This window comes from Silurus meridionalis, chromosome 3 (assembly GCF_014805685.1).
Source record: "Silurus meridionalis isolate SWU-2019-XX chromosome 3, ASM1480568v1, whole genome shotgun sequence".
Lineage (NCBI taxonomy): Eukaryota > Metazoa > Chordata > Actinopteri > Siluriformes > Siluridae > Silurus > Silurus meridionalis.
In genome coordinates, this window is record NC_060886.1 from 17,030,466 (window position 1) to 17,057,987 (window position 27,522).

At 38.4% G+C, this 27,522-nt stretch overlaps 1 protein-coding gene across 1 annotated transcript; it reads right to left on the reverse strand.

Annotated features, from left to right (window-relative positions):
- tsc22d1 (TSC22 domain family, member 1) lies at positions 1–25,735 on the reverse strand. Its single transcript, XM_046844052.1, is given in 4 exon segments — positions 1–1,434; positions 2,553–2,604; positions 22,421–23,798; positions 23,801–25,735. Coding segments are annotated over 4 exon segments (2,871 nt in total). The 5' UTR covers positions 24,981–25,735; the 3' UTR covers positions 1–1,173.
- Between the last annotated feature and the right edge of the window lie 1,787 nt (positions 25,736–27,522).

The window sequence follows — 27,522 nt, forward strand, 5'->3', positions numbered from 1 at the left end:
TCAAGGTTCCTTAAACATTTTATTGGGAGTTGTGAAGTGCAATTGAACTATTTTACACCTTATCACCGGCTTTGAGAGACATGCACGCAACATAAGCATACAACTTATATATAATGCAGTAATAATGCATATTAGTTATTAAAGATATTCAGAATAACTAAGTTGAAGGTTTGAGCTCCAAAGTACTTCACTGTCAAAAACAGAAACAAATCACATGGGTGCAATATACTTCAAATAACTTCAAGTGAACAAGGTTTACAGTAGGTGTTAACACAGCCAGGAAGTTGAGTTGTTGTCTTTTGTCCTGTAAATATCCTAAGACTGAAACCTCCATTCTTTTATAACAGCATAAAAAAGTCAAATATCTCAGGCAAACCAACAACCCAATCTATAGTTTGTACAACCTAAATAGTGTCTCTTAGTGTTTCTCACAATATCGGTATTTTACAGATTACTTACACTAAATATACAAGGATATACAGAAGCCCACATTCATTCTTCAATTCATTCTCTCAGGACATTATTCCCCCCAGATTCTTGTGAGTCACTGCACTGAAACAGCAGCTTTGAAGTCGCAACAGATCGAATAAGGAATTCAATGTTAAATACTGAAAATCAACACCGCTCTCCTAACCAACTTTAATCCCTTCATTCACCCAGGTATAATGATGACCATAATGCAAATAATTGTAACACCATCTCATATACCTTGCACATGTTGATGGTGCACTGATTGGATGTTCAACAATGGATTTTCACATTTACCATCATTAAAGTGCTTGCTTTTTGGAGTCTTAAAAAAAGACTGGTCAGCATTTCCACTACAAAAGTAAGTGAGGTATGGAAACACCATTACAAAGCCAAGAGATACCACTGGAAAATGACATCGCTTAAAATCCTTTAGACACAGGCACAGTGATTCGAGTTGTGTCCACTTTTAATATTTATTCTCCCAACAGTCACAATCCATGAAGTTTGGCAATATCCAACATGTCAGCAACCGACAGCCAGCAGTGTGTACAGCAATGTAGTGTAGCCTTGTCAGGTTCTTAGACTTTAAATATGTGCAAACTTTGACATGGCACTCTTGTACAAGAGGCATGTGTTTTCTGTAAGTGAAGTCTGCCTTCGCTCAGTTGACCACTCAATTCCTCTTCACAGGAAACTTGAAAGTTACACAGAGGGTCCAGAGTTCTGTGCGGGCAGCTGCTGCACCGGCATTGATGATTGCTGTGCTCCCTGTGTGGACGATGGTGGAGAACCACTCTGGACTTGGGCCTGAAACTGGGCCAGTTGCTCTGGACTGGCCAAGTTCTTCAGCAGGTTGTTTTCCTGCTCCAGCTGAGAGTTTCTTTCTATTAGTTCTTTGATTTGCTCTTTCAGCACCTCCACTTCCTCTCGAACAGCATACATCAAGTGACTCTTCACAAGATCCTGAAGACAGAGAATACAGCATTGCAGCATTCTGAATTAAATATAATTGAAGGATAAAACACGTTCAACACAACAGAATCAGAGAATTAGAAGACAAAGAAACTAAAACACATGCAAAAAAAAAATTAACAGTCTAATATTTACAGTAATAATATATTTAGTTAAAATTTTCAGTTATGCAGGACATTTTTGTCACGATCACCCCTTTGCATATCATTGACTGGAAACCCAAATTTTTATATACTGAAATACAGAAGAAAAATTGTGGACAAAACTGATTATTTGAAATGCATCTGGAGCAGCGCATTTTGAGCCAAACTGATGCAATGCTAAGCAAAGCAATGGGCATATGTTCAGTTAGGGAATACCTGCATTCAGCATTACAGGCTCATGCTCCACTCCGCGTCACAGAGAGAACAAAATGGCCGTCCCACACCGAGCTCAGCCAATCAGAGACCAAGATATTTATAACTGCCTGTAAAAGCTTCAGCCTTTGCCTAGCAACAGTAACGAGGCACAGGCTTGCGTGAGGCCGAGGACTGCTCTCCTGATTACGGCTTCATGCAGGAAATATGACTCCACTTTCAAAACATGAAAACAGGCAGGGGTATTTTTCTGGTTTCTGGGTATATTTCGGCACTGAATGAAAAAAATGTGTATCTGCCCCAAAGATTGTATCCTAAATATCAAATACTACTGCTTATTTGTTATTTGCTTTATAATTACGAGGGGTGAAGCCGCAATATCCACTTGTAACAATTCTACAAATGAGGCAGGAAAAAGAAAACCCAGCATAGCTGCAGCATGTGTAACAAAAGAGAAATTATAAAGAAAAATTATTATTAATATTATTAGAAAAATAATAAGAGAATAATGTGAAGTATTGAAAGAGCTGAAGCGACACTGCAGATCCAAAGCGTTTGCACCAAACTGCTGTGCACCAGTGTCCGTTCAGTGATTATGTAATTCAGTGGACAGACACAGATGCTGATGCAGCTCTGTCATCAGCTCGATCCTCACTCACTACTGTTCGCTTTACTACACAAATACACTCTTATTCTGCTGCCAGCAGGGCCGCATTATGTATATAGCAAGAAAAAAGAAACCCACACACTTACCATGGCTTGTTCGATTTTGTTGTCTATGGCCACGACACTGGCACCCGAAGAACTGAAAAACACATCAACACAGTTATGATTAATCGGAGAGAAAAGAGAATTTTTTTTAAAAACGGAACTGTCACAATCACAATTGAATATTCATTAATGCACAAAACTATATGATAGAAATATAGCATTTGTTTCAACAGTTATCTCTCGTTAAACAAGACACCACTTTAGAAGGGAAAGCAAAAATGTCCAGATTTCCAGAGCAGTATCTGCAGCATCTTTCTCTAAGAGAAATGGATCGAGTGCGATAAACCAATCACATTTCAAACCTTAATAAAACGACATTACCATCCACAGGGTATTAAATACACAAAGATTCAGTGTTTTAAAGATAAAAGAAAGAGCTATGGGAAGGTCCACGGATTGATTAAGAGAAAACACGGCATTTCTAGACACACTACCGAGTGCAGTCGATCTCATGCTCTAAAACACAGACGATTTTTCTTTTTACCTATTGTCGAGTCTCACAGAGGAAGTGTCGGTTCCCAGCAGTGATGACAGAAAAGATATCGAAAAATTTCTTAGCTGGCATACACCAAGATCCATCGCCACCGAATAGCATTGAGAATTCATGCTATTTCCTCCATACACACCGACGCGGGAACAAAAAATAATTAAAATGCGGCTCTGGAGCAATGCGCGAGTGTCACACAGCCTCTCCGCGGTTTACATGGAGTCGGTCGGCGAGAAAAGTCGACCTTCGGAAAGAAAGGCTGCTTATCAGCAGAGCGCACATCCACCTCCTCTGCACAAAGGATCTCCAAGGTCAGCTCATCTCCACTGTGCTGAAAATCTGCAGCCTGTATTATTTGCATAATATATCCGAGAAAAACAGCGCAGCGCCGCAGCCTATTGGTGGAGAAGGAACCTAATTTGACTAATTTATACGGGAAACGCCTCCACCGGAGACTCAATAGCGCCCTCACGCAAAATCTATTCAAAACGCTCGCTCCTAATAAGGAAGTTCCTCTTACACCAGAACAATGCATTTTGTAAACCGGGCAACAAATTAAAATATTTTATGCTGGACATAATTGTAATCTCTAACCCTGCACTAACAGCAATAGCAGCACCATGAATTTACCGGCTAATATAACTAGAGCTAAAACTATTCACACATTACCGAAAATAAATAAATTTTCACCTAAAAATAACACTTTCCCAACCAACACACAATACTGCCAAAAGCCACACTGAAATTTAACGTGCGATCATACAATTCCTTTACATGCTGATGACTCGTTAGTAAAAAAAAGAACCGTGATATCTAACAGGTTGTATTTATAATATATTTTTTATAAAATCCACGAGACATTCACTATTTACTTAAAATGCCAATGATTTAGCAAATGCTTTGTGAAAAATGCTCTTGTTTAGAGAATAAAAAAAAGAAAAACGCAAGGTTAAGTTATTAGCAGAAGGCCAGTGTACGGTTATAGTTTGTGCAAGCTGAGCAGTAATTCAGACATACACTAGCACAGGTATATAATGTATAATATTCCAGCCAGCCCTGGACACAAATAATTGCCTTTCATTAGCAACCCCATGTAAAGAGCCTGGCAATGCAGCGCCAACAGGCATTTTAGCTCATGAAAAATTAAATGCTTTGACCAGAATGACACACAAAAATCAAATTATAGTCATGTGATCAAAAGTAAGATAAACTTTATTAAATCCTCATTTGGAAAAAGCTGACTGGTTGTTACCGAGTGTTTATACAATGTCACATGACGATCTAAATGACGTACACAATGCTGACCAGAATATAATGATCACCTTACACACAAGCACAGTACACAAAAACAGTGTAAGCAGATTAAAATCTTTGTTCTAAATATGATCTTATCTTAAGGTATGGTTTTACAGGTTTTATTACAATAATTATTTATAGTTAAACTATCCATGAAGAATCTAAGCACAGGACGAAATGAATTTGCTTTCCCTCCAGTATCAAGTGAAGTTTTAGGTGACCCTGATCAAAGATTACTTTCTAATACCACCCCTCAGCTCCTGTGCAGTTCTTAACTTTATACAATTTATAAACAAAATCAAACTGTGTACTGTTTATTTTATTTTGTATAATCATTTTAAATAAAAAAAAATATATAGCAATCAATTTTCAACAGTAACCTGAATTGGTCCGGTAAAAACAATATATTAGCAGAAGTGACTAAAAAAAGTGCTATTTACAGGCATGCTTTCTGTGTACCATGAATGCATTCTGGGAAGGGAATGTATACTACTACTAAAGGTCTCAGCTTGTTTGACCCCAGATGGTAATGGAAGACTACTTCTAGGCTTCTATTCCAACATGCATGGAAGCTGCTACAAATATGAAATGCTCATGTAAATTCGCACCAAATGGCAGAAAAGAAAAGCACATTTACAAGTAACACAAGTGAACAAGAAGATTTTCCGGGGGTCTTTGACTGTAAGAGGCTTTAAGCAATTACAGTGCTCAAATGTACGTCATTTGTCTGTGGTCTGACCTCCTGAGTCCTTTAGACTAATGTCATTTAAGCGACTTACAACAAACCACTGCTCATTCATCCCTATGCTGTGACTTTAAGTTACCTAAGCACTTTGGACATACCACAACACACCAAAAAAAGATCGTGACACAATCTTCCTCTAAGCAATACTGACCATCATTTGAATGAATTAAATTGTAGAAAATTACATTACAACACATACGTTTCAGAATATAACCATATTAATTATAATACTGCCCCGTGTTTATTACTACACTAACTAGTGGCACATTTTTAAATAGCAGTTCCATTCAGGAAAAATGTCTATAGGTACTTTTCAAAACGAAATACAAAAAGACACATTGCAGCACACAACTATAAATAGAGGCTTGAGAACAGTGTTATACAAGGCATTTGCTCTTTCCAGTTGTGAGCTTTACCTCTTTAGATGCTTTTCCAACTCCCAGAACAATAGCTTTACGGCCATTCTGTCCCGGCCCTGCACCTGGAGATCCGTTTCTCTCATTGAGTCGTCAATCAACAATCCTTTAATAACAAAATGTAATCCACTATAGTCCACAAATCTCAAACACATACACATTAGGACACAGCAAGCAGTATGTTACACTGTGTACCTGCCACAAAAATTCTAAAAATCCAAGGGTTGCATGTGTCTCTTTGCAGTTGTTTCCACTGCACTGCCTTTGTATGTCTAATAGAGTTGTGAGCAATTGATAGAGCAGAAGAACGGGACAAGCAGTGATGTCACGTCATGTGACTTGCTGTTACATAAACCATCAGCAGAGATTAGGACCTTCCCAGTGATCAGCGTTGTTACAAACTGATGCACTGGAGGCTGCTGCCCACACCACATCAGCAAGCACAGAAAAACTCTCATAGCCCAACCCACTCTCTCCCTCCTCCTCTTTCTCTGCCAATGCAACATGCATTTCTCCTCCAACTACAGCTTTGTGGAGAGATGGGCCCCTGCACTTCAGCCTGGACTTATCTTGTCACTTTTCATCAGCAATGTAGACTAGCAATGGCTTAAAGTGACTACAACTGATAAAGCATGTGCATGTCTCATAGGCTTAGGCTGCTTTGACTAAAATAATAGAGAAGAGCCCTACAATAAGAGGGACTGTACCTGTCCAAAAAAAAAAAAAAAACCCACCAAGCAATGCTTTGGATGTTAGGGTAATGCAGTTGTGTTTAGATGAGTCTCTATGCAATCAAATACGCCAGAATGAACACATCAACTCTGCTACAGGCTCAAAAACAATATTGGATTCTAATGTTGGTCAGGTGAATGTACATGCTTGTTTAATTATTTATTCATATTGAATTTTTATATAAAAATATGGATTCTAAAGTACTTGTGCTTTAAAGGAAAAAAAGAAAAAGGCATTTTACTTGTCACAACACAGTGACATTCAGTGAAATTCTTTCTTCTTTCCCAAAACCTCAACTGTTGAGCCACTACACTAATGTAAAATTAAATAGAAAAAATCATTATTAATATGATATTAAATATCATCAGGAAAAAAAAAGAACATTAAGAAAGAACATTTGGCAGGTATCACATTCACATCTGCGTTCTCATTAACAAAAACTTTTGGTTCAGTTCGGTTCTGCTGTATTATTAAATATAAAATTTTTGTATAACCAACACAAGGTAGTTACATAGCATCCGGTTATTTTAGTAAAAAATTTTATTAAATGTGTTGACAAACACAGGGATTCTCCCCCAAATATACAATGATGCATGCACAACTCTGATTTAAAACTTGCTAAAATAAAATAAATTTGACATAACACTGCCTACTGAGTGCCACAGTACAAACGTAACCTCAGAAGCCCAAACATGCTGTTTATCCAGGCAGATGCTTCCTTCTCCAGGCTGGAAAAGTACCGTAGTATTAAGAAGTGTCCTTTCCAATATCATGAATGCTGAATATCAATTGATTTATCAAATAAATGATTATCAGCACATGCTTGTGTGTTACACATTCGAATAAATGCCACATTGCCGCCCAGCATGGCAGTGTACGTCATTTTGCCATTTGGGCTGACAGCAGCAGGTTACACAACAGAGCTTCATCCTGTGTTCTCCAGCTCCCACACTCACAGTGCAGCACACGCAGAAAAGACTGGCCAGCCACAGCAAGTTTCAGCAAGAAGAAGAGCAAAGTGAACTGCTTCATTGTATAAATACAACTAATCAGATCAATGTAGTGGGTTTCAATGAATCCTGGTAAACATGGATTATTACCTTTCATTCTCAACCCAATCCATATCAGCTCCTATTTAGCAACTCATGTTCTTGTTGAAGGACATTTGAATATCTATATGGTTTTTTCTTTTTCATTGTCATGGGATAATTTGTGGACAAACAGTCACCTACATATAATATATAATAAATGTTTTATAGCCTGTTGTGCGCTACTTTTTGAGGAAGTGTAAAAAGCTTCTTACATATTACATTACATAACTGTACTTATCTGTACACAGAAGCAGCAGGTATAATTAATGTGAAGTGAAATCTGGTATGTAGAGGATTCACTGGAAAGCAAAACAATCAGTAAAGCAGATCTGTGAGAAACCATTAAAGTGAACAGGGAAACAAAGACGCATAAATTGGATGCCACTAGAACATCGGACAACTTTTGCCACCATTGTGGAAGCCAAATCCACACACACTCATGCATTTCATCCCTATTGCTGAAACCACTGCAATCTGTACATTAACTGACTGTTATAACAGTTTGGAATGTACAATTTGGGCATACAGTATTATGGAGTCTATAACTGTATTAGTGTGTGTTGTTCTTAAGTCAAGTCTCAAACACATGAAAGAAGTGTGAAATAGTTCCAATGAAGTGGACCAGCAAGGATTAGAGTAAAGACAAGCTCTAGTTAACTGATGAAATGACACAATGGTGGGGATGCCATGATGGTGGTTGTTTGTACTCTACATGGTGTTCTTGATACAGATGGTCAGTCAAGCATGAACATGATTTCCAAATGAGGCCTTAATGTGATCATGTCAACCATATGATGGCAAAACTGTTAAGAGCATGACATGACACATAAAACATGAAATGTATAGCTTTTAACTTGGTGTACTGCTATTTCACAACCCTTTTTATGATCATCAAAACAAAACACATTACAGCCAATTAAAACACCCAATATAACTCCAGACATTCCAGGCAAGCCCCACAATAGATCACACTTTAAACTTTTAGTAAAGAGGAAATGTGAAATATTGCTCTGCAAAATTTATCAGCATCCTCCATCTCATGCCTTGTTATTTCTAAAATGTGCTTTCACTGCTGTATTTATTGTTTTGGATGAATGCAGCAGCTGATCAAAAGCTCCCAACAGGAAAAAAATATCACTTAATCGAAAGCCAGGCATGTGTGGAGATTTTTCTCTTTTCCTAGTGTCATCACATAAACCTAACAGTCATAACCAAAGAGAACAGTTTTCAAGCCACAAAACACATATGGCTCATCTGCTTTAGACTGGACATGACCACTAAGAACACAAGGTCACCACTAATGACTGAGAATTGTGTCATCTCTGGATTTCTTTCATCCCGATGAAAGAAATAAGATGCAGAAGACAATTACATTGCTTCAATTATCAGTCACTACCACACCTACACCTAAAACTAAATCCAGCAGCTCAATTTGTTTCGCATAATATAAAGTTATTTTTTTTTTAGTTATAATTTTTTTTTTTTTTTTTTTACTCTTACTGGAACCTTATTACTACTATAGGGTGAGCTGCCTTTTTCCTACATTCACTGAGCTCATTTCCCCACCCCTTTTCTCTTTCTCCATCTGTCACGTCAGATTGTGACGACTGTTCTGCTCCCTATTGGTTTGCCCTAATTCCAAGAGGAACATTCACAGACAACAACCGGCAGGATCCAGTTTGCTTGGGAGCAACAATCCCTCTGTTGAAAGTATCTGTGCATTGCAAGGGCATTTTAGTCTTGTGCTGGCTTGTACATGAAAGCACACCTGCAGCGTCTCAATCTGCATGCCAGAACTGCCAGAAAAAATGTAGTCCGACTGCAAGTCCTTAAATACATAGGAGAGCATAAATGATCCCAGCACAAATGTTGCATTCTATTGGGTGGAATATAGGATAAAGAATGAAATCCAGACCTACGGATTGAGAAATCCCACTCAGTTCAACTCCCAAATCAATAAAACATTTGATTCAAAAGGCAAATAAATGTAATTTAAGGGAGCATAAGAGAATCAGTCTGAACATGACTCCCTTGGTACATAAAATTCTGTTCCTCGTAGTTAATGAAGAGCTCCTAAAATTTTTAAAGAGCTTATGGCTCTGCTGAACACTTCATTAACAGCCACTGAATAAAATAAAAAGAAACCTCAGGCACAACCTGTAAAACTAAAGCTAAATTCAAATGTATTCATTTTTGGATGGAGTTTGCATTTCTCCAAGTGCAGAGCACAGAGCTTGATTAAACACTTCCCTCATTAGCCACTCTGCTTTTTGTCCTTTTGTTAAGGCAGGAACAGGTTGTGAGCTCTGAGCGAGCGGGCACATTGCCGCCTTCCGCACGCCTGGCAAGAGAACAGAGGTGTGCTGTTGAGAGAGCAGTGGGTATGCATGACTGAGAAAAGCCTGAGTAAGTCACAGACTGGAAAAGGCCAAAAGTCAGAACCACACCAATATGACAAGAACCATTGTTAAATACAAGCCACTTTCACATAATTAAAAGGTGGGTATAAAAGGATAGTGTTGTCAGTCTGTAGAGTTAATCTGTCCAGAAAACCATAAACCAGTTTCAGTGAATACCTTCACATTAAGAACAAATTTCCCTGGTTTATATGAGAATGTTAGAGTCTTTAACTCCATATGAAATGTGTTTTTGTAAATACAGTGGTCCCCCGGAACTCACGGGGGTTACGGTTTTAGATCCCCCGTGAGTTCTGAAGATCCGCTGATTTTGGACGCACCCCCGCAGCCCTTGCTGTTAGATAGGTTCCAAATAAGAACCCGCAAATTTTCCAAGTCGCAAGTTCTGAACCGCAAATTATCAGGGGGTTGACTGTACACCATCTTTGCTGATTGCGTGTCTAAATTACTGCAAAATTTTTAAGTGTGAATATGCATGGTAATATGAGAGACTTGTTAAGTATAAGGAACCCTTTCATCCATCCAAAGTCAGAGAAAATAGGGCAAAAGGATAATTATTAGGCTACAATTAATTAAGCAAATCAATAGATTTTGTTCGGATTACTAAGCACCCTGTAAATCACTCTCTCTTTACCCAAATTAACAACAAAATACAAATTGTCAATTATTTCTAATTAGTGTAGGATTACATCAGATGCAAAGCTGATGCTTGCTTCTCTATGATCATTTTAGATATCCCAAAGCATATAGAAACATAAGCTCAAGTAATGGCCTTAGCAAAACAAATAGGTCACGATTTTAATAAGGCATGCACCATAAGGAAAAAAAACTTGACCAAAATAAACCAAGAAAACGTGGTCAATTTGGAAACAAGAGAGAAGAAGCTAAATGACAATTTAAAAAAAAAAAAAAAAAGACAAATAATGGAACAGCAGCTCCATTCTGGTTAAATCCTAAATTCAGTCTACTATCTGTGTGGCATTTTACGTATTTCTTCCCGTATCTGTGGATTGGTTGGACTAAATGTGAATGGTGCACTTTTCTGGATTGCTGCTCTATCCAGTGTCTATTCCCAACTCACTGTTCCCAGATCAGGCTTTTTGCCACAGCCTTTACCAGTTTTAACTGACTGAGAAAATGTACACATAAATTTACAATTAAACTAACAAATGCTGCCACCGTTGTTGCACTTTGGGAAGAGAAAACCTTTCACTAAATCACACATGTAAAACAATCCTGAACTGTGTTAATGATCATACAGTGAAAACTGAAAACAAAACAACAAAAAAAAAAAATCTGAAATGCACGATGGAAGCAACTCATAAGGGCTTTTCCCCTCTCAAAAACATCGACACTGTAGGCAGTGAAACTCAGAGGAGAAAAGCTCTAAAGCACCCATAGTGAAATGACCTTACAACTAACATTAAGTCTGCATAGTACCAAGCAGAACATTCCCAGTGTTAAGGGCTAATGAACAGCTTAATAGAAATAGGACTGCTTATGACGTTTGTAAGTGAAATAGTGAGAATGCCACTGTGGTGACTTTCAGATTACTTTTTGCACATTCATGCCACTGCTACTTCATCAGCATTTTCACAGGCAGCATCTACTGATTTGAGCCTCACAGCTCTTAACTTGGTATCTCACCACAATGTCAGACGTCAACAAGGCTTAAAGAGAACATTGTGTGGCTAGATCAAAGCCAATATATGACCTGTTCTAATGCTCAATTTAATGTACTCGCAACAATTATAGAGAAACTCTATATGAATATTATCAGAAATAAAAACTAACTAATGATAACCAACACCTTCAAATGAGCCTAACTGACAACATTTGTTTCAGGGAGTAGACAGAAACAGAGAAATGGTTAATCGTGAGACAGTTGCCACAAAAGCCCTCATTTGACATTTAATGCCCACACAAACAAACAAAGGCAAAGCTTGCATAAAAGAAGTGTGGGGAAGCAGGAATCTCTGATGGTGCAAGTTTGCTCCCTAGTGTACATTTCAGGCATTGCAAAGCCTGGAAAAGCATTACAGTATCAGGAAGCTAAAGAAGAAAAAGGTTTTTTTTAAATATTGAGAATATTCAAAGTAAACTTGCACAACATCGTTAAATAATGTAATTTTGATTAAATATGAATAGTCTTTATAGGTCTATAAAGCACTAATCACATTCTCTAATAAACGTTTACTAAATAAATTAAGCAAATACAGTTTCATAAATAAACCAGAACTGAAGTAATGCACTATAAACCTAAAGGTTTTAAAAAGACTAGCATTTGAAAATGAATAAGTCCAGCACTACTCAGGCCAAAAAAAAACATGCAATTAACATGGACAAGAATTTTAAAACCATTTTCTGCCAAACTGAAATACTTAAAATGGAAGTCTAACAGCAATGAGTGCAACAGCTAAGAAGTATAATATAAACAAAATGAAAGATGAAAATGAATATTTAACCAAAGCTGCTATGCTGGATATGTTTTCTTATTATTTACTGAAAAATACTGCAGCAGCACAGAAAAGTAATTCAAGTTGGTTTCCCTGAGGTTTTTTGACATCTGTGCATGGTTAGTTTCATTTCTGTTTACTCTGAGCTACCTAGTTTTGCAATGCACATCTGCACTCGGGGGTGTTCAAATCTCAAAAAAAGAATGGAGATGGAGTAATGTGTTAAAAGCTAAAAGCAACCATTTCTCATGAGATCTGGTGTTTGTAATATCTTCAAAACATGTGCAGCTGAATTATTATGAACCCAATGCAATACCAAAGCACTTTGCAGTTATCTGATGGTTCAGTTATCAATGGTGGCAAACTTCACCCTAAACACAATGATGAGATTTAATCCTTACCACTTAATCAGTATTATTACTTCTGTGTCACTATTTTTCACTGCCTCTATAAAGTGTATGTCCATTCTGTTTAAATTACTTATGTAAAACAAATAACTATATTAAGTCACTAATGACTATATTCAGTGCTTTCAGGAGTGCTTACACTGTCAAAACATTATTTTAAGCATATTCCATCAAAGCATGTGCAAGAACATTGCCACGATCAAACCACCCAAAATGCCATTTGTTTGTGTGATCATGCATAATTTAGAGCGAATTAAGGAATCTTTCCAGATAACTTTTCCCAAAATAATGACTATTTTCACAACCGTACCTTTATATCAGGGTCATTGGAGACCTCTTGTGATTCTAGTGGTTTTAGCTGCTATTTAAACTATAATCCTGTTTATTTCTTAACTGCACTCTTTAGATACAACGACACACTACACATTGTAGTAGTTGTGTTACATGACTGAATCTAATGAGATTGGCATCTGCATCATCCAATGCTTTCTAAACTTTAAAAGAATATACTCCTCGACTGCCGTTTTGCACATCAAGTATCTGCTGTATACTGATACTCCCTCCTCCTCCCCATGCCTTTGAAGAGAGCGTCATCAAATATCAACTACACAGCATGCGCCACTAGTGGGCACTGTAGGAATTAGCATTCTCTTCACAGATTATGGTAAAAAAATAAAAAGCTTTTCTTTAGACGCATTAATCATACAGTTTACACACATTAAGTAAAATGTCGTTAAGTTTGAAAAAAGAAATAGCCTTAGACTAAAATTTTAATGCAACAATATAAAAATTCTCAATTTAAAATAAAATTATGTTCGCAGAAATTTCTACACATCAGCTGCTGGACTGTTTGTCCAACAGTCAAAAATAAAAGTTTCAGGCTGTTTAAAGAAAATAAAACTAACTGGCAAAAATAAAACAGCTAACAGTAGGGGGAACCAGGCAGCCACGTTTTGTCTTTTGCTGCTTTCAATCACATTGGTTTACACTGCTCAGTGTAGGGGTAGACAGTTTTCTAAAAGTTTTCCACAAATTCGACAGCGGAGTTCTTTCATTTGTTAAACTATAATAAGCATCTAATTGTCAGTTACTGGCAAACAAAAAAATTGTTGCATAACTACAGCTTAATTCAGCTTTTACAACTAAAAACCAGATCAGTCACAAGCCTGAGCTAACTCTAACAATCCTTCATCACCTGCATCACATTTGCCTGCTTAGGTGCTACGATAAGAATAATCATGCACCTTGCCTGGAGCACTTTGCTAAAGTGTGTTTTATCATTTCAGTACAGAATAGGATGAGTCATATGACATTTTGTCATATGAAAACTATCCAATGTGCCAGACAAGAATCCATTGAGCAATTCCGGTGTCACAACGCTATTTTCTAGTAGATTCATCAGAATAACTACAGCAAAAACAGAATAATATCCCATTTGAGCTCATCACAATTATCTCCAAAGATTTTCAATATTTCTAAAATGTTCTTATTGTAATAGCAACCTCCCCCTGGTATGTGTCAGCAATAAGTTTCAATAATGAATTTAAAAAAATGAGCTCATTTAAAAATCCTGCATAACTACTGATATTGTTTTAACAGTACTACAAGTGAGAGTGAGTACTGTGGACAGTCACACATGAATGAAGTGAGGACAGTGTGAGACAGACACCAGCAGTGGGTACATGTCTGTTTGGCTCTCTATGTCTCTCATATTACCTACACCCCTGGGTGGGTGAACGAATGTCCAGAGAGAGCAGAGAGGAAAGTTCTCCATCAATACTGCATGAATGTCACTGGATCTATGCTTGCTGCACCATACTAACGTACGCAGCAACCCACTCTATTGTTTGTGTGCGTTTCTGTGTTTGTGTGTGTGTGTGTGTGTGTGTGTGTGTGTGTGTGTGTGTGTGTGTGTGTGTGTGTGTGGCCTGAAATGGTTAAAGCCTGCTCACTGAAGATGAAAGTAATTTTAAAAATTCAATAACATGCAAGTCAAATTTATAAACCCAACTTGCTATGATCCCACTTTCACCAACATGTGAGACATACCAGAAAAACCTGTTGATATCACTAGGCTTCCTGGAAAAAAAAAACCTTTCTGCCAATTGTACACTGGCAACTTAACTTAAAACTATTGTACTTCAACAAAGGTAACTGTAATTGTTCTTATTCATGCTACTTTCTAAACTCGCCCTGGCCTTCTCCCTGAAAACATCATGTGTGGCCCAACTTAACAAATACAGCAGTAAATGATGTTGGTCTGCCCAATGGTGCCAAAACCGTTGCTAGTCAAGTGTGCTTTCTCAATATTTAATCCATGTTTTATTTACACATACCACAGTGAGATGGGCATATGCACAATCAGATAATCAGATAAAAAAAATGTTCTAAAACACCATTAAATCATCAAAACAGAGAAGTATTCACACACTGTACAGACAGTGGACCAAGTTTAAATGTAAAAGATTTACCCAGGTCACCACACGCACACAAAGTATAATTACTATAATTTCCTACAACCTCTGGAGATGTCCTAGCTGAAACTGCACACCAGTGACATCTGTCAATGATAAAGACAACATATCATCTACTGCCAATATACTCTGTAAGGATACTGAAGAATTTCCAGCACACATTCAATATTAGAATTATGAACTGTGTCAATTCTTCTGAGGAGAACTACAGAGTGGGACAACAGGCCTTTCTGAGAGAAAGAGAGAGAGAGAGAGGTGTGTGTGTGTGTGTGTGTGTGTGTGTGTGTGTGTGTGTGTGTGTGTGTGTGTGTGTGTGTGTGTGTGTGTGTGCGTGTGTGTAAAAACTGCCTACAGGGACATAACTAGGATTTACAGAGCAAAACCTAGCTTGATGAAGGAGCTTCAGGCACAGTACACTGCAACAAGCTCAGACAGGAGCCTCCATTAAATTCATGCTTCAGAAGCCCCTAACTGAGAGTAAGGGAAGCTCCTGTCAGCAATTCAACCATCAACTGATTGTGCGTTTTTGAGTGATACTTTAAAGTCGCCTTTGATCAATCAACTTATAAATAAAAAGCCAATGCACACTAATCATTTGCCTCTATTTCTGAATAAGGACACAAGCCTCGCTCTCAAACAGCAAAGTCGGCGCACCCAAGGCAGAGCAATAATGAAACAAGTTTATTTGGGAACACTAGCCATCAGCTACTGACCCATACAGAAAGACAGCCAGTGCTGCTACATCACTGCCTGTCACCTCCGGCACTGTCAGAGAGGACAAACAAAAATCGATGCTTCAGAGCACAGATGTAAACAGTGTGTGCAATTAAATTCAACTGAATTTAGAGTTTTCAATTAACATGAATACAGCATAATTCTATTTGTGGGCTCAGTATGTTTTTGCACTTATTTTACATTAACTGTATTTGCTGTAACGCTGTTTGATGCAGTATTAATTATTAATTGTAATTATCGCTTGTCTTTTGTGTCCTGTGTCTGTATTGAAATTATCCTATACCACTCCAGCACCATCACCTTATTCTTTTTTAGGTTTCTGCACATTTGCTGGATGTTTGGTTTTACTATACCATCAGCTGTTTGCAGGTTTGGTCCTTTGCTTTGCATTAAAAAGCTTAATGACTACATGTAATGCTATAGCAATGCTAGGTCAATGATGCAGTGCATGCTACATTATATAAAGCGTTTCCATTTTAAAATGCCAATCAACTTGAGCTCAAGGCATAAATAACTGAAAAAAAAAAAAAAAAAAAAAGGCACGCGACTAAGAAATACCATATTAAATCGCTTAGCTCTTATCCTGAGAATCAGGGCAAGAAACACGTTGGCTGGGGATTGATGTGCCACCGGGTTTTAGCCTGCTGGTCGCTATAGCAGCATGGAGGTTGCTCAGACAAGCGGGCAGACTGGTATAAAGGATTGGGCTGACTAGCATGTGGGGTAGGGATGGAGGGCATTGACATGGCCGGCAGCCAGTTCGGCTGAAACAATGACCCTGTGCTAATAGTTCACACAGTGGCATGCTGTAAACTCAACACAGGAACCAACTACTATTTAGTCGTGCACATGGGTTTATTTTAGACAAAGTGATGCACAACTACAATCATATAACCTCTGTATTAGCTGGTGGCAAACCAAACCCTTTTTTGGTTTTTCACTTATGCTGGTCCAATGTATCTATTGTAAGTAAGTCTATAGGTTCAGTTGTCAATCTTAAGAAAATATATATTTTTTTTAAACAATTAGGTTTAGATGGATTTAAAAGCAGCCCAAAACAAAAAACAGCTGTAGCCATCATATAGTCAGACAATTATTTACGCTAGTAACAGAGAAAGCATGATCTAGCATTTTGCCAAAGTCTTACATATACAAGACTGGAATGCAATACTGCGTGCAATTATGAGTGGTGTATTCTTAAAAGAGTCATATAAATATAAAACAATGGTACAGTTTTGAGAAATAAAACTAACAAACTTAAATTATTAAACTACATATAAACTTGCTGGGGTGGAGTCATCAGTTTGTGCAGCAGCTACCATTGTATTTCCTCTGACCTCATTTCACACAGCTCAGCCTGATGGACAAGGAGGGGAAATCTCATTGTGGGGCAACAGAGCATGAGCAACACATGGGTACATGCTCAAGGTTGTACACTTCAGTCAGATATTTCCTGCTCTATCTAAACCTACAGTAATACAACATTCCAATTCTGCTGACTCACATGCAGACCAGCCCAAGGAAGGCCAAGAATGAAATGCACCAAAGCTTCAGCCAACAGTTTTACAGCCTGTTAACATAAATGCAGACACCTAGAATCAAGGCATAAACAAAGATTACCACTAAATACTTCAGTTTAAACACAACTCTGGATGGATGGATAGATGATTGTGAAAATGTGATTGCACAATACAGCTACACAGAAACAATATGCAGTTCAGCATCTTCCAGAAGCCCTACTGCTCTAGTCAAATAGTTTTAATAGACCACTGCTTACCATACATTTTAAAAAGGCACTACCCGTAATAACGCAGGGAAATTCAGACACACACATATCTGAAATAAGTGTCCAACACAAGACATTCTGAGGTGGAACTTAAGCAATTTGCATCAGTGTTGAGCAAGACGAAAGATAAACTAATCATATGCATCACGTCACATGCACAACTGTAGAGAGAGCTCAAGGTAAGATTCTGATTGGAAAACTGCCATTATGTGTAGAGGAATGCATTTACCTTTAAGTAAAACCACTATAATAATATACTAGTAATTGTCTAAGCACATTAAGGCATTCCTTTAATAAAAGTGAGCTTGTTCATTGTGTGAACTTTAACAGGTTGCTTTATTAAACAGTGGCTTTCTTATGGTTTGTTATTAAGGGCTTTTCCATCACTATTTTACAGTAAAGCGAATTTTCATTTTTCGATACGATTATTCACGTATTACCAAGTTGAACAGCATGTTCTGATTCCAGGTCTCAGTATCTAGCAAAGCAGTTTCTGCTAATGGAGCATCCATGACTCCTGATGAAAACAGATTTACCCTGCCCTTTAAAAGATAATTCCTAACAGTGTTTTTTTATTTCTCCAGCACAGTCCTGATATAAAAACAGTATTCTTTGTTTCGAGGCTTTCAATTACAACGCAGGACAACCACTGCATTAGCAAAAAAAAAAAAAAAAAAAAACAAATTAGAGCACAATAATTGGTAGGTTCTACATTCCTCATGGAGGTTTGATATGATCTCTTTTCATAGAGAGACACAACACAAAGTACAAACAATTTAATTCAATATGAAACAGTAGAGGCTTGTTAGACTGCTGTTTTAACAAATGTAACTGTAGTCCTATTACTGACTCATTTTATTAAAAGAGACAATGGCCTCATTCCTCATTCGCCGATACGTGCAGCTAATTGCCAAATCAGATGCGCAATAAATATTACATATATGATAAACAAATATGTGCTGCAACATGCTAAGCAAATCAATGCCAATAAGTGAATTTAGATGAACTTAGTCAGTTTATTTGATCTACTAGCTATGTCTCTGTTTGGACTGAATTTTAGAGAGGTTGGCTAAATAAACCAGATAAAAAAAGATCTGCATAGTGATGTGTTTGTGTTGCTGATCTTAAATACTCTTCTGCCTTTTTTTTGGGTACATACTAGGCACAGCACTATATTTTAAATTTTCTGATGCACTAAGTATCTAACTGTAAAGGATTCCTGAAAGCAAACCATAAACCATCAAGAAGCTGGCACGTCAATCTATAATCATCCATCTGTTTATTTTTTAATCACACAACATGCAAACACAGCTACATTTTGACAAATTCTAATTAATAACAATCATAATAAAAATCTAATTAATAACACTCCCTTTGTGACATTTACACAGACAAAGGTTTACATGTTCCAACCAAATCCATAAACTAATATTTTTCAAAACTATTCTAGCTATTAGTAATATGGTTAATATTGAGTAATATGATGGAAACATTTCTTCTATCCAGAAAAAAATAGACCGCCATTATTATGACCCGTGTTCTATACCTTAAGTCAACTGTCTGTCATCCTTTTTTCTGTCTGAAGTATTTCTACACAGCCTGCTAGTTTGCAACTTTCACAATTTGCTAGACTTTGCTAAATAACCAACTTCACGTTGTCATAGCAACTTCGCTCATCATCTAATGTTATCATCACGTAACACTTCACATATCACTTTGCTATAGCCGAAAGGATTGAGTGTTATTCAGGCATATAGAACTTCTATATGCATATAGAGCATATAGAAGGAAATAATGTTATAGAATCTGAACAAAGTATTTATTTCCTGCAATATCTGACCAAGCAATTTTTAGCCTGAACCAAGCACAGTGGTTTATCTCTAATGCGGGCACAGGGATTTAAAATAATATTAGAATTGCTACTGTGCTACACAGTAGCTCTTTAAACATGCAAATGAAATGGCCAAGATGCACTAAAACATGTCCATGCTTTTACAAAAAGAAAGTAATTTAGAAACAAACTAGTCAACAACAGTGTTGAATTGGTGGAATAGGTGATTAATGATCAGGTCACAATTCGATTGGATTCATAATACTGACTTCACAATTTAATTCAGTTAAATGAACAAAATGAAAAGACATTTTTATTTGCCTTATAAAACTTAATCACAATGTGTTACTCAATAGTGCAAACTAAATGCTTGATTAATGCAATATGTTATTCCACAAAATGTTTCAGCTTACAATGTACCATTTAAAGTGCACATATTTTACTCTAGGATAGTGCAAGTATGTTGAAAGGCATGCATGTGAGCATCTTCATGATGTCAATGCATGTTTTCAGATACAGAAGTGAAATTAGCCGTAGCACTATTTTCTATCTTATATAACCAGAGATTGGCACACAATATGATAAATCACACACACACACACACACACAGACACACACACACACAAACTAAAACTGGCATTACCATAAACAGCACAAATGTATTCACGTAACTAAGCCATATTTGCTTGTGATAGTAGCTAGTGAATAAAGCTTGTTTGATCAAAATCAGTATCTAATAAGAGAGAGGAACAACATATCCTTATAAAGTCTCTACAAAATCTGCAGGTCTTACAGACCTTTCCCTTTTTATGATATTCCAACCTACAAAGTTTATTTATTTATTTTTTTTTAAGGATAGTCTGATCCCAGTGACAAACATGAGAAACAGCTGGGCTACTTTTACCTAAAGTAAACATTACGGATATGCAATACACTAGACAGCAGCTCTTTCTATGGTAAATTTCAATTTGGAACATTCAGATATTGCAGCATCATAGGAGTGAGAGAAACACACAACACGGTCACTTTAAGAGAACAGCCTGTTGAAAGTGAGACCCAGCTTTACCACAGCATAAGTCATGTACCTTATCTGTTCTGGCCTAAACTGGCAGAATGAAAGCATTTCCTGTCCTCTGCCATTCCACAAGGTCCATTAATTGGAGAGATCATCTACTTGATCTCCACACAATAAGCGATTCATCGAGTCTCTCGTGCATTGCTTGAATTACTGCCAAGGCAAGATTATATTAAAAAAGCAAACATGAAATAATTATCTTCCTAATAAGTCTACCAGTTGACATCAAGACCCAGGAAAATTACAAAACCTTATAAATGCAGCATCACTTTAGAATTATGGTTTGGGATAATAATAATAATAATAATAATAATAATATATAAAAATGTATAAAAATGTTTATACCTAAAATACAGCAATGCTGTAAATTAAAGTCAGTATAAATATGTAAAAAGATACAAGTACACATTTGGCTCTTCAACTAAGATTCTTCAAGAGATGAGCTAGTCCTGATACAGGTGATAAGATTTAGATAAGATAGTTCAATTGTAAAACAGCTGGGGGCATAATAAGAACAGCTTGTTTGGACAACATGCTGAAACAATCTGTGGCTATGTCAAATTATCCTTTGGGTCTAAAGCAACAGGCATTACTCTCTGTGCTTGCTGATTAATCTTGTTGCTTCAACCCTGTGTCACTTCCACAGCACCTTAGTCAGCAACATGATGCTTCGGGTAGGCAATTATTCACTTCCTTATAAGTCAAACAGTCACACCTAAAAGTATGACAGAAACTTCCTCTCACGTTTTGTTTAAATGAGTATCCATTCCGAAAGAATCCATTCCGAAAGAAACACACTAATTGCAAAATAAACGGGGCTACCGTGCCAATCAAACATCACCATATCAAAGTTTATAATACATTCAATGTAATTACATAAAAAAATTAAAATAAAAACAGTGGGCAGCCATTTTATTATTTAGCCTGCAAGCCATTAAATATATTATGGTAATGCTTAAATACTGTCCTTGCAGGTATTCTTAAGTCAAAGACGAAATAAATATAAAGTTGAGGAAATATGCTGGACTGTAAAATTCTGAATACAGTGCAGCTTTATGAAACGTTAGAAATCAGACAATCAACCCTAGCAGAAAATATCAAGAATAATGGCTTTGATAGAAGAAGCCAGAATTAACGTGAACGCTAACCCGATCTGTGTGAGGAAAGTGTACAAATGAAGACGGGGTAAAGCTGGACTAAAATGCTGCTGCACATCTCTCTTTAAACACAGATGAATCATAAAGTGCTAAATCCCACTAGCACCCTATAAGTAGGGAGTCAAAGGGGATTCTGAATCATGAAGATAATTAAGAAAATAAAGTAATCAGCAGTAATTTTATGTTATGTTAGGAATAAAAGTTGATTGCTTTCCTAGTTTGTTTTTACAATGAGCTAAACTATAGCATATAGATAATTTACTTGAATAATGTTTACTAGATATACAAACTGACACACACACGCACACACACGCACGCCTGTATTTATTGATTAACGCAATAAGTTGTAAAGTAATAATAATAATACAAAATAAAAAACCAGGTCTCTTTAAATTAATGACGATGGCTCAATCCATTATACAATCAAAAACTTCACACCAGAACAACACTAATCACTGCAACCCTTCAGGCTGTTACAGCTTATAACTGTGAGAGCAAAGCTAAAGGCCAGCACCAGTTAACACTTGGACAGTTACTAGCAATAAATTGATGTAGACTGTGCTTCTCTTTTTCTTCTTAATAATTCAAATATTACTAAAACATGCCAATGTTTAAAAGTGCAACAACAAAGGGAACAATCTTTAAAATAAAATAATTAGAAAAGTAGTAATTATTACTGTGCAGTAGATTTTGCATCTAGGCATTAAGATATCAGTCTACTATCTAGCACAAACTTGACACTTACCCATCATCTTCTCCATCTACAGGCAAGTTCTTCAGCAGACTGGCTGAGGCAGTTAAGGCACTGACTCCACCACTCTCCTCAGGAGCTGAAGAGGTGCCACTTTGTGAGGCACAATCACCAGTTGCTAGTTTTGGAAGTGTGAGAAGGGACTGCCGCTGAATTAGAAGGCGTTGAGCATCCTCCAGCTGCGTTGCAACCAGCGGGGGTAGGGTGGCATAAAGGGCACTGACTGCAGGCTGAGCCCCACCATCCTTAGAGCCATTCTGGAATAAGCTGGCCTGAGGATCACTCTTGATACAGAGAGGCACATTAGATGTGGGCAGACTTGAAGTAACAGAGATAAACTGGGCTCCTATGCCTTGGCTGCCGAGAGAAGTCTGTTGCTCCACAGAGAGTTGTGTTGGCAGCTGAGGCCCTTTTGGAGGCTGTTGTACAACTCCAGGACCTGTAGACTGTACTAACTGTGGCATGACACCACCAGTTGGAGCTTGGACCATCTGTGGTGCCTGCTGGGGTTGCAGGATACCTTGAGTAGCTGAATGGGCCACAGAAGCAGGTAGATTGCCCACAGGTGGCTGAGAAGTGGGCATCAACTGCCCATTGCCAGTAATGGTCATAGGAGTCATAGTGGTTGACAGATGGGGCAGGGTTTGTGTTGATCCTGAAGCTGCAACCTGGATTAACTGTGGAGACTGGGCAAAATCAGATGGCCGGGTACCTCCTTGGCTTAGCGAAGTGACATGCACAGGGGCTACTTGGGCTGCTGTAGCTGGCTGTGGAGCAGGTGAGTAAGCTATCTGCTGCTGACTGACTCCTGGCACATTCTGAACTGGAGTCAGCTGTGCTGTTTGAGCATATGTCAGCTGCTGTGGGGGTACAGCTGGAGACGGATGGCCAGTCGTTGTCTGCAAGCCTCCCATGTTGACTGGAGCCTGCTGATGATTGCTACCTGGCACTGGGGTGGCAGTGTTGGCCTTCTTGATTGGATGCATCTGAGGCTTGGTGATATTAGCAGGCATGGAGTACTCAGGCATGTGAGCAGGTGGTGGAAAGCTCTGCTGTAACATTGAAGAGCCCCCAACATCCACACTGGGAACACCTTCAGAATAGTGACTTAGAGTGCTGACTGAGCTGCTTACAGAGCTGACACCAACAACCTCTCTCTCTGAGCTGTCAGGTACAAACTGGCGGATGCTCTCCACTGTTCGGGTGCTAGGCGCATTTTCAGAGGACCCAGTACCTGGACCTTCTTTGTCATAATACTCTGTGCATGTCCATCTACCTTTCTTGAATGGCTCTGAAGTAGAGTCCAATTTAACTACTCGAAAACGTGAGCTGGTGGTATGAGGGGCAGGCATTGGGGTCTGCTGGGGTGAGTGCTTGCGGCAGGTGCAGCAGAAGGTGGTTGAATTATGTCAGTTATTCCTACATGGCTGGCACTTGATGACCCGATAACCGCAGAAGCGGTAGTGCCAGTGGCCACAGCACTACTTGCGCTGCTGCTCTGTTGACGCATTAAACTAACATTTTGATTATTAGTATTATTTAAGCCACTAGAAAGAGCTACACCACTACTGTTTGTACTTATGCCACCCAAACCAGGCACAGTGGAGTTTAAATTATTAGCATTACTTGCTAAGGGCTTAACACTAGCAGTAGTACCTGATGCTGCAGAAGCCATTCCAGTAGTCATTCCTGGGGCAGCAGCAATCAAGGGCTGACCAACACTGACTGTGCCAACAGTGGAATTATCCCCTATTCCTCCCACATTTGAAGGCATTTTCTGGTCTATGATTGGTAAAGCTCCAGGGTTTGGTGTGACATTAGACATGACAATATTACCAAGTGGGATCCCAGCTTGTGTCCCACCTGAGGCTGTTGAAGCACTATGAGTATTTCCAGAAGTAGCAGAGTGAAGCTGGTGATGGGTGTGAGGATGGTGATGGTGAACAGCACCATTAACCATAGTGCCATGAGTTTGAGGGAGTAACGGCGGTTGGTTTGGGGACACGGCTCCAGGGGTTTCTGCATCGTGAAGGTTACTTAGAGTGTCTTCTGAAGAGCTGCGCTCAGGTCCGGCTGCATCATTGGCACGGGACAAGGACACATCCAAAATCTCAGAAGAGGACAGGTCCTCTGTGTGAGACTCATCCAAGTCATCACAACTCTCTGTGTCTTCTGTAATGCTGTTATTTGTGCTGACAGAGATCTGTGCTGGAGTCACGCTGGTGATCTGAAAGCCACTTTTCTTTTTGATCTGTGCACCTGATGGGGGCACACCTGGGGGCAAAAGCGAGGACTGTGAGAGGATGTTGAGGCTGTGGGGAGGAGGGTGCTGGGTCCCAAGTGAAGACGCGGCTGTGGGCAAGGGCTGGAGCAACGCTGATGGCTTATAGTCGTCTGACGGAATCAGGTTGCTACCATGACTGGCACCCCCCGATGAAGGAGCCAACGCAGAGGATGAGCCACCGGCAATGTTAGAAGAAGCACGTCTGGGACAAGTCGCCGCCTGCGCCATTTTTCGAGCGTTCGCTGGATCTGACAACTCAGGATGATGCATTTCTACGGGTGGTCTCCGGCAGAGTTGTAAATACAGACTAGAAGAACTGCCGTGTCGACAGGCCGTTTGTTAGCAAGAGTTTCACTCGCCCAAGTAGTTTCCACATACAACGAAGGTCCGCTTTCACGAACTACAGCCAGGATTCTGTAATTCCACTTTTGCTCCGGGTGCTTGAACAATGTCCACGGCCAGGTCGCGCGCTAATACGCTAGCTAGGCTGGCTAAGTTCAAAACAGTCGTCGTTGAGTAATGCTAGCTCACAGCGTAGCCAACAGCGGTCTGGCTGGCTGTTTATCGGATACGCGCGTTCAAAGCGAGTCAATTTAACATACCGCGTCTGTTTTTCTGCCTAAACAAGACTGACACTAAGACTTCCACGTCGCTCTTTATATTAGACAGCGTTGGCTACAACTGCACGCATCGACACTGGGTTATATCAGTCACAGCTAACAGACTGGAAGTCGCATTTTGAATAGAACGCTATGTGAAGCTTTAACACGTACAAACTCCTCGACGATGGCACGTCGACAGATTGTATTCGCGTAAATTGACGGTGCCGCAAGACTTGTTTTAATCCAGCCTTTAGTTTAGACCAGTTGCTATCCTCTTCCACAGCTATCGCCTTGTAATGTAGCCGTGCTAGTGCTAGCCGCCTGTGACGAGACCAAAAGGGGAGGAGAATTCAGGAATATGGCGACTGCGCATGTGCGTTTACGGTGCTACCGACCAGACATAAAGCCAGTCTGAAGAGAAGGCTGAGTGTCAAATAGCGTCCATACTACTTCTACAAGTGCACTGCACTGGGTACGATATAATGGATACTTTACACTATGTAGTGTACTACGTGTTGGAAAGGAAATTATATGAGATTCAGCCATAGGCGGAACAGAGAAAACAGAGAAAGTGTCAAATATAACTGTGAGATCATCATAAAGAATAAAAATCAAAGTATCAAAGAAAATAATATTTTCTGTAACTACTGGGTTACTGTGCAGCCTTGACATTGAATTAGATCATTTTGGCAATTTATATTTCGGTGTGTGCGTGCACGCGCGCGCGCGCAAGGATCACGTGAGAGGGGAGCTGCATCTCGGGGCGTTGGTCTCTTGTCTCTTGTCTCTTGTCCGCTTCCGATCAATGTTAGTTAACCCACTGTGTGAGTTTTTTTTTTCCTTTGGTTTAGACGCCCTAACTAGATATCCTAAAAGAGTCAAACACAAATAATCATTTAGCACATTGTCTGACCATTTTTGCTGCCAGGGTCCCTATAACAGCTACTACTACTACTACTACTATTAATAATAATAATAATAATAATAATAATAATGTATCACATTTGTGTATTTTTTTTTGAGTCGTAGTTCTATTCCTAAACTTTGCAATAAAAAAAAAAAAGATCATTCAAGCTGACATTATTTTTGTATGCCTATTTGCTTTTGTGTCATTGTGGTTGTGTAATAGTGTTAATCAGTGTGATTTTCATGACTGCAATATAGGTTTCTGATGGTGTTGGGTTTTTTTGTTAGTTTAATTGGAGTATTTGTAAAAAAAAATTTTTTAATGTTTAAACATTTTTTAATGTTTAGAAACTCCTTGTGTTTTGTAAACCCCATAGATTAAGCAATATATATATATATATATATATATATATATATATATATATATATATCCTTTACTTCAGTTGATTACATGTTGAGAACGAATGATTTAAGAGTTTCTCTGAAAAAATGTAGTGTTGCCTTTTCATTACTGGCACAACAACTTAACAAAAGAATGCATTGAAAAACATGTTGATATACTCTCACAGAATGACTGCAGTGAAAGTACTGCTAGATGTTTCCAGTGTGAGCAGACATATGATCAGTTAACAATTATTGATTGTTCCTTGCTTCTGTTTGGAACAGGAGCAAACATACTTAGCTACATTAGACTGCAAAATCTGAATATGGGTTTAATGCAAGGTAATGGTTGAGTGAGATGTTAAACTATAGCTTAAACGGATAGGCATGAACTTTTTTAGATCAACATGTTTTTCCACTGGAATATTGTCACTTGGCATATATGAAGCAAACACTGTAAGGTCAAATGTAAAAAAGTAGTGCAGTAATACAAGGCCTTTTTATTAATTTGTAAATAATGATGGAGAAGTCATTTTATTGTTTGAGTAAATGTTTAGGGCAGTGCACATTTGATGACAAACGGGAGAAATACTAGTGACAATTTTTATCAGAGGTACATATATATCAAATGTGTGATTGCAGAAGTTAAGTGTGTAAGTGCATTCCCATAAAATGACCTTTTATGCTTCTATTTCTTTTCAATTGAAATGTTCGTTATTTCCAAACTGCTAAAATAAACAGGTGCTTTCTCATCAGGGACTCTTCAGGGGAGTTCATATTCAGGGAGAGCTGATAATGAAAGGATCTTCACACCTCTACCTCTATCAGCTTTCACTTGTGGGTTTTTCCCCACAGAAATAATGTTATGATTGACCTAGGGCTAGAGCATGTTTCTTGTCTTTGAATCTTTCCTCTATATCTAT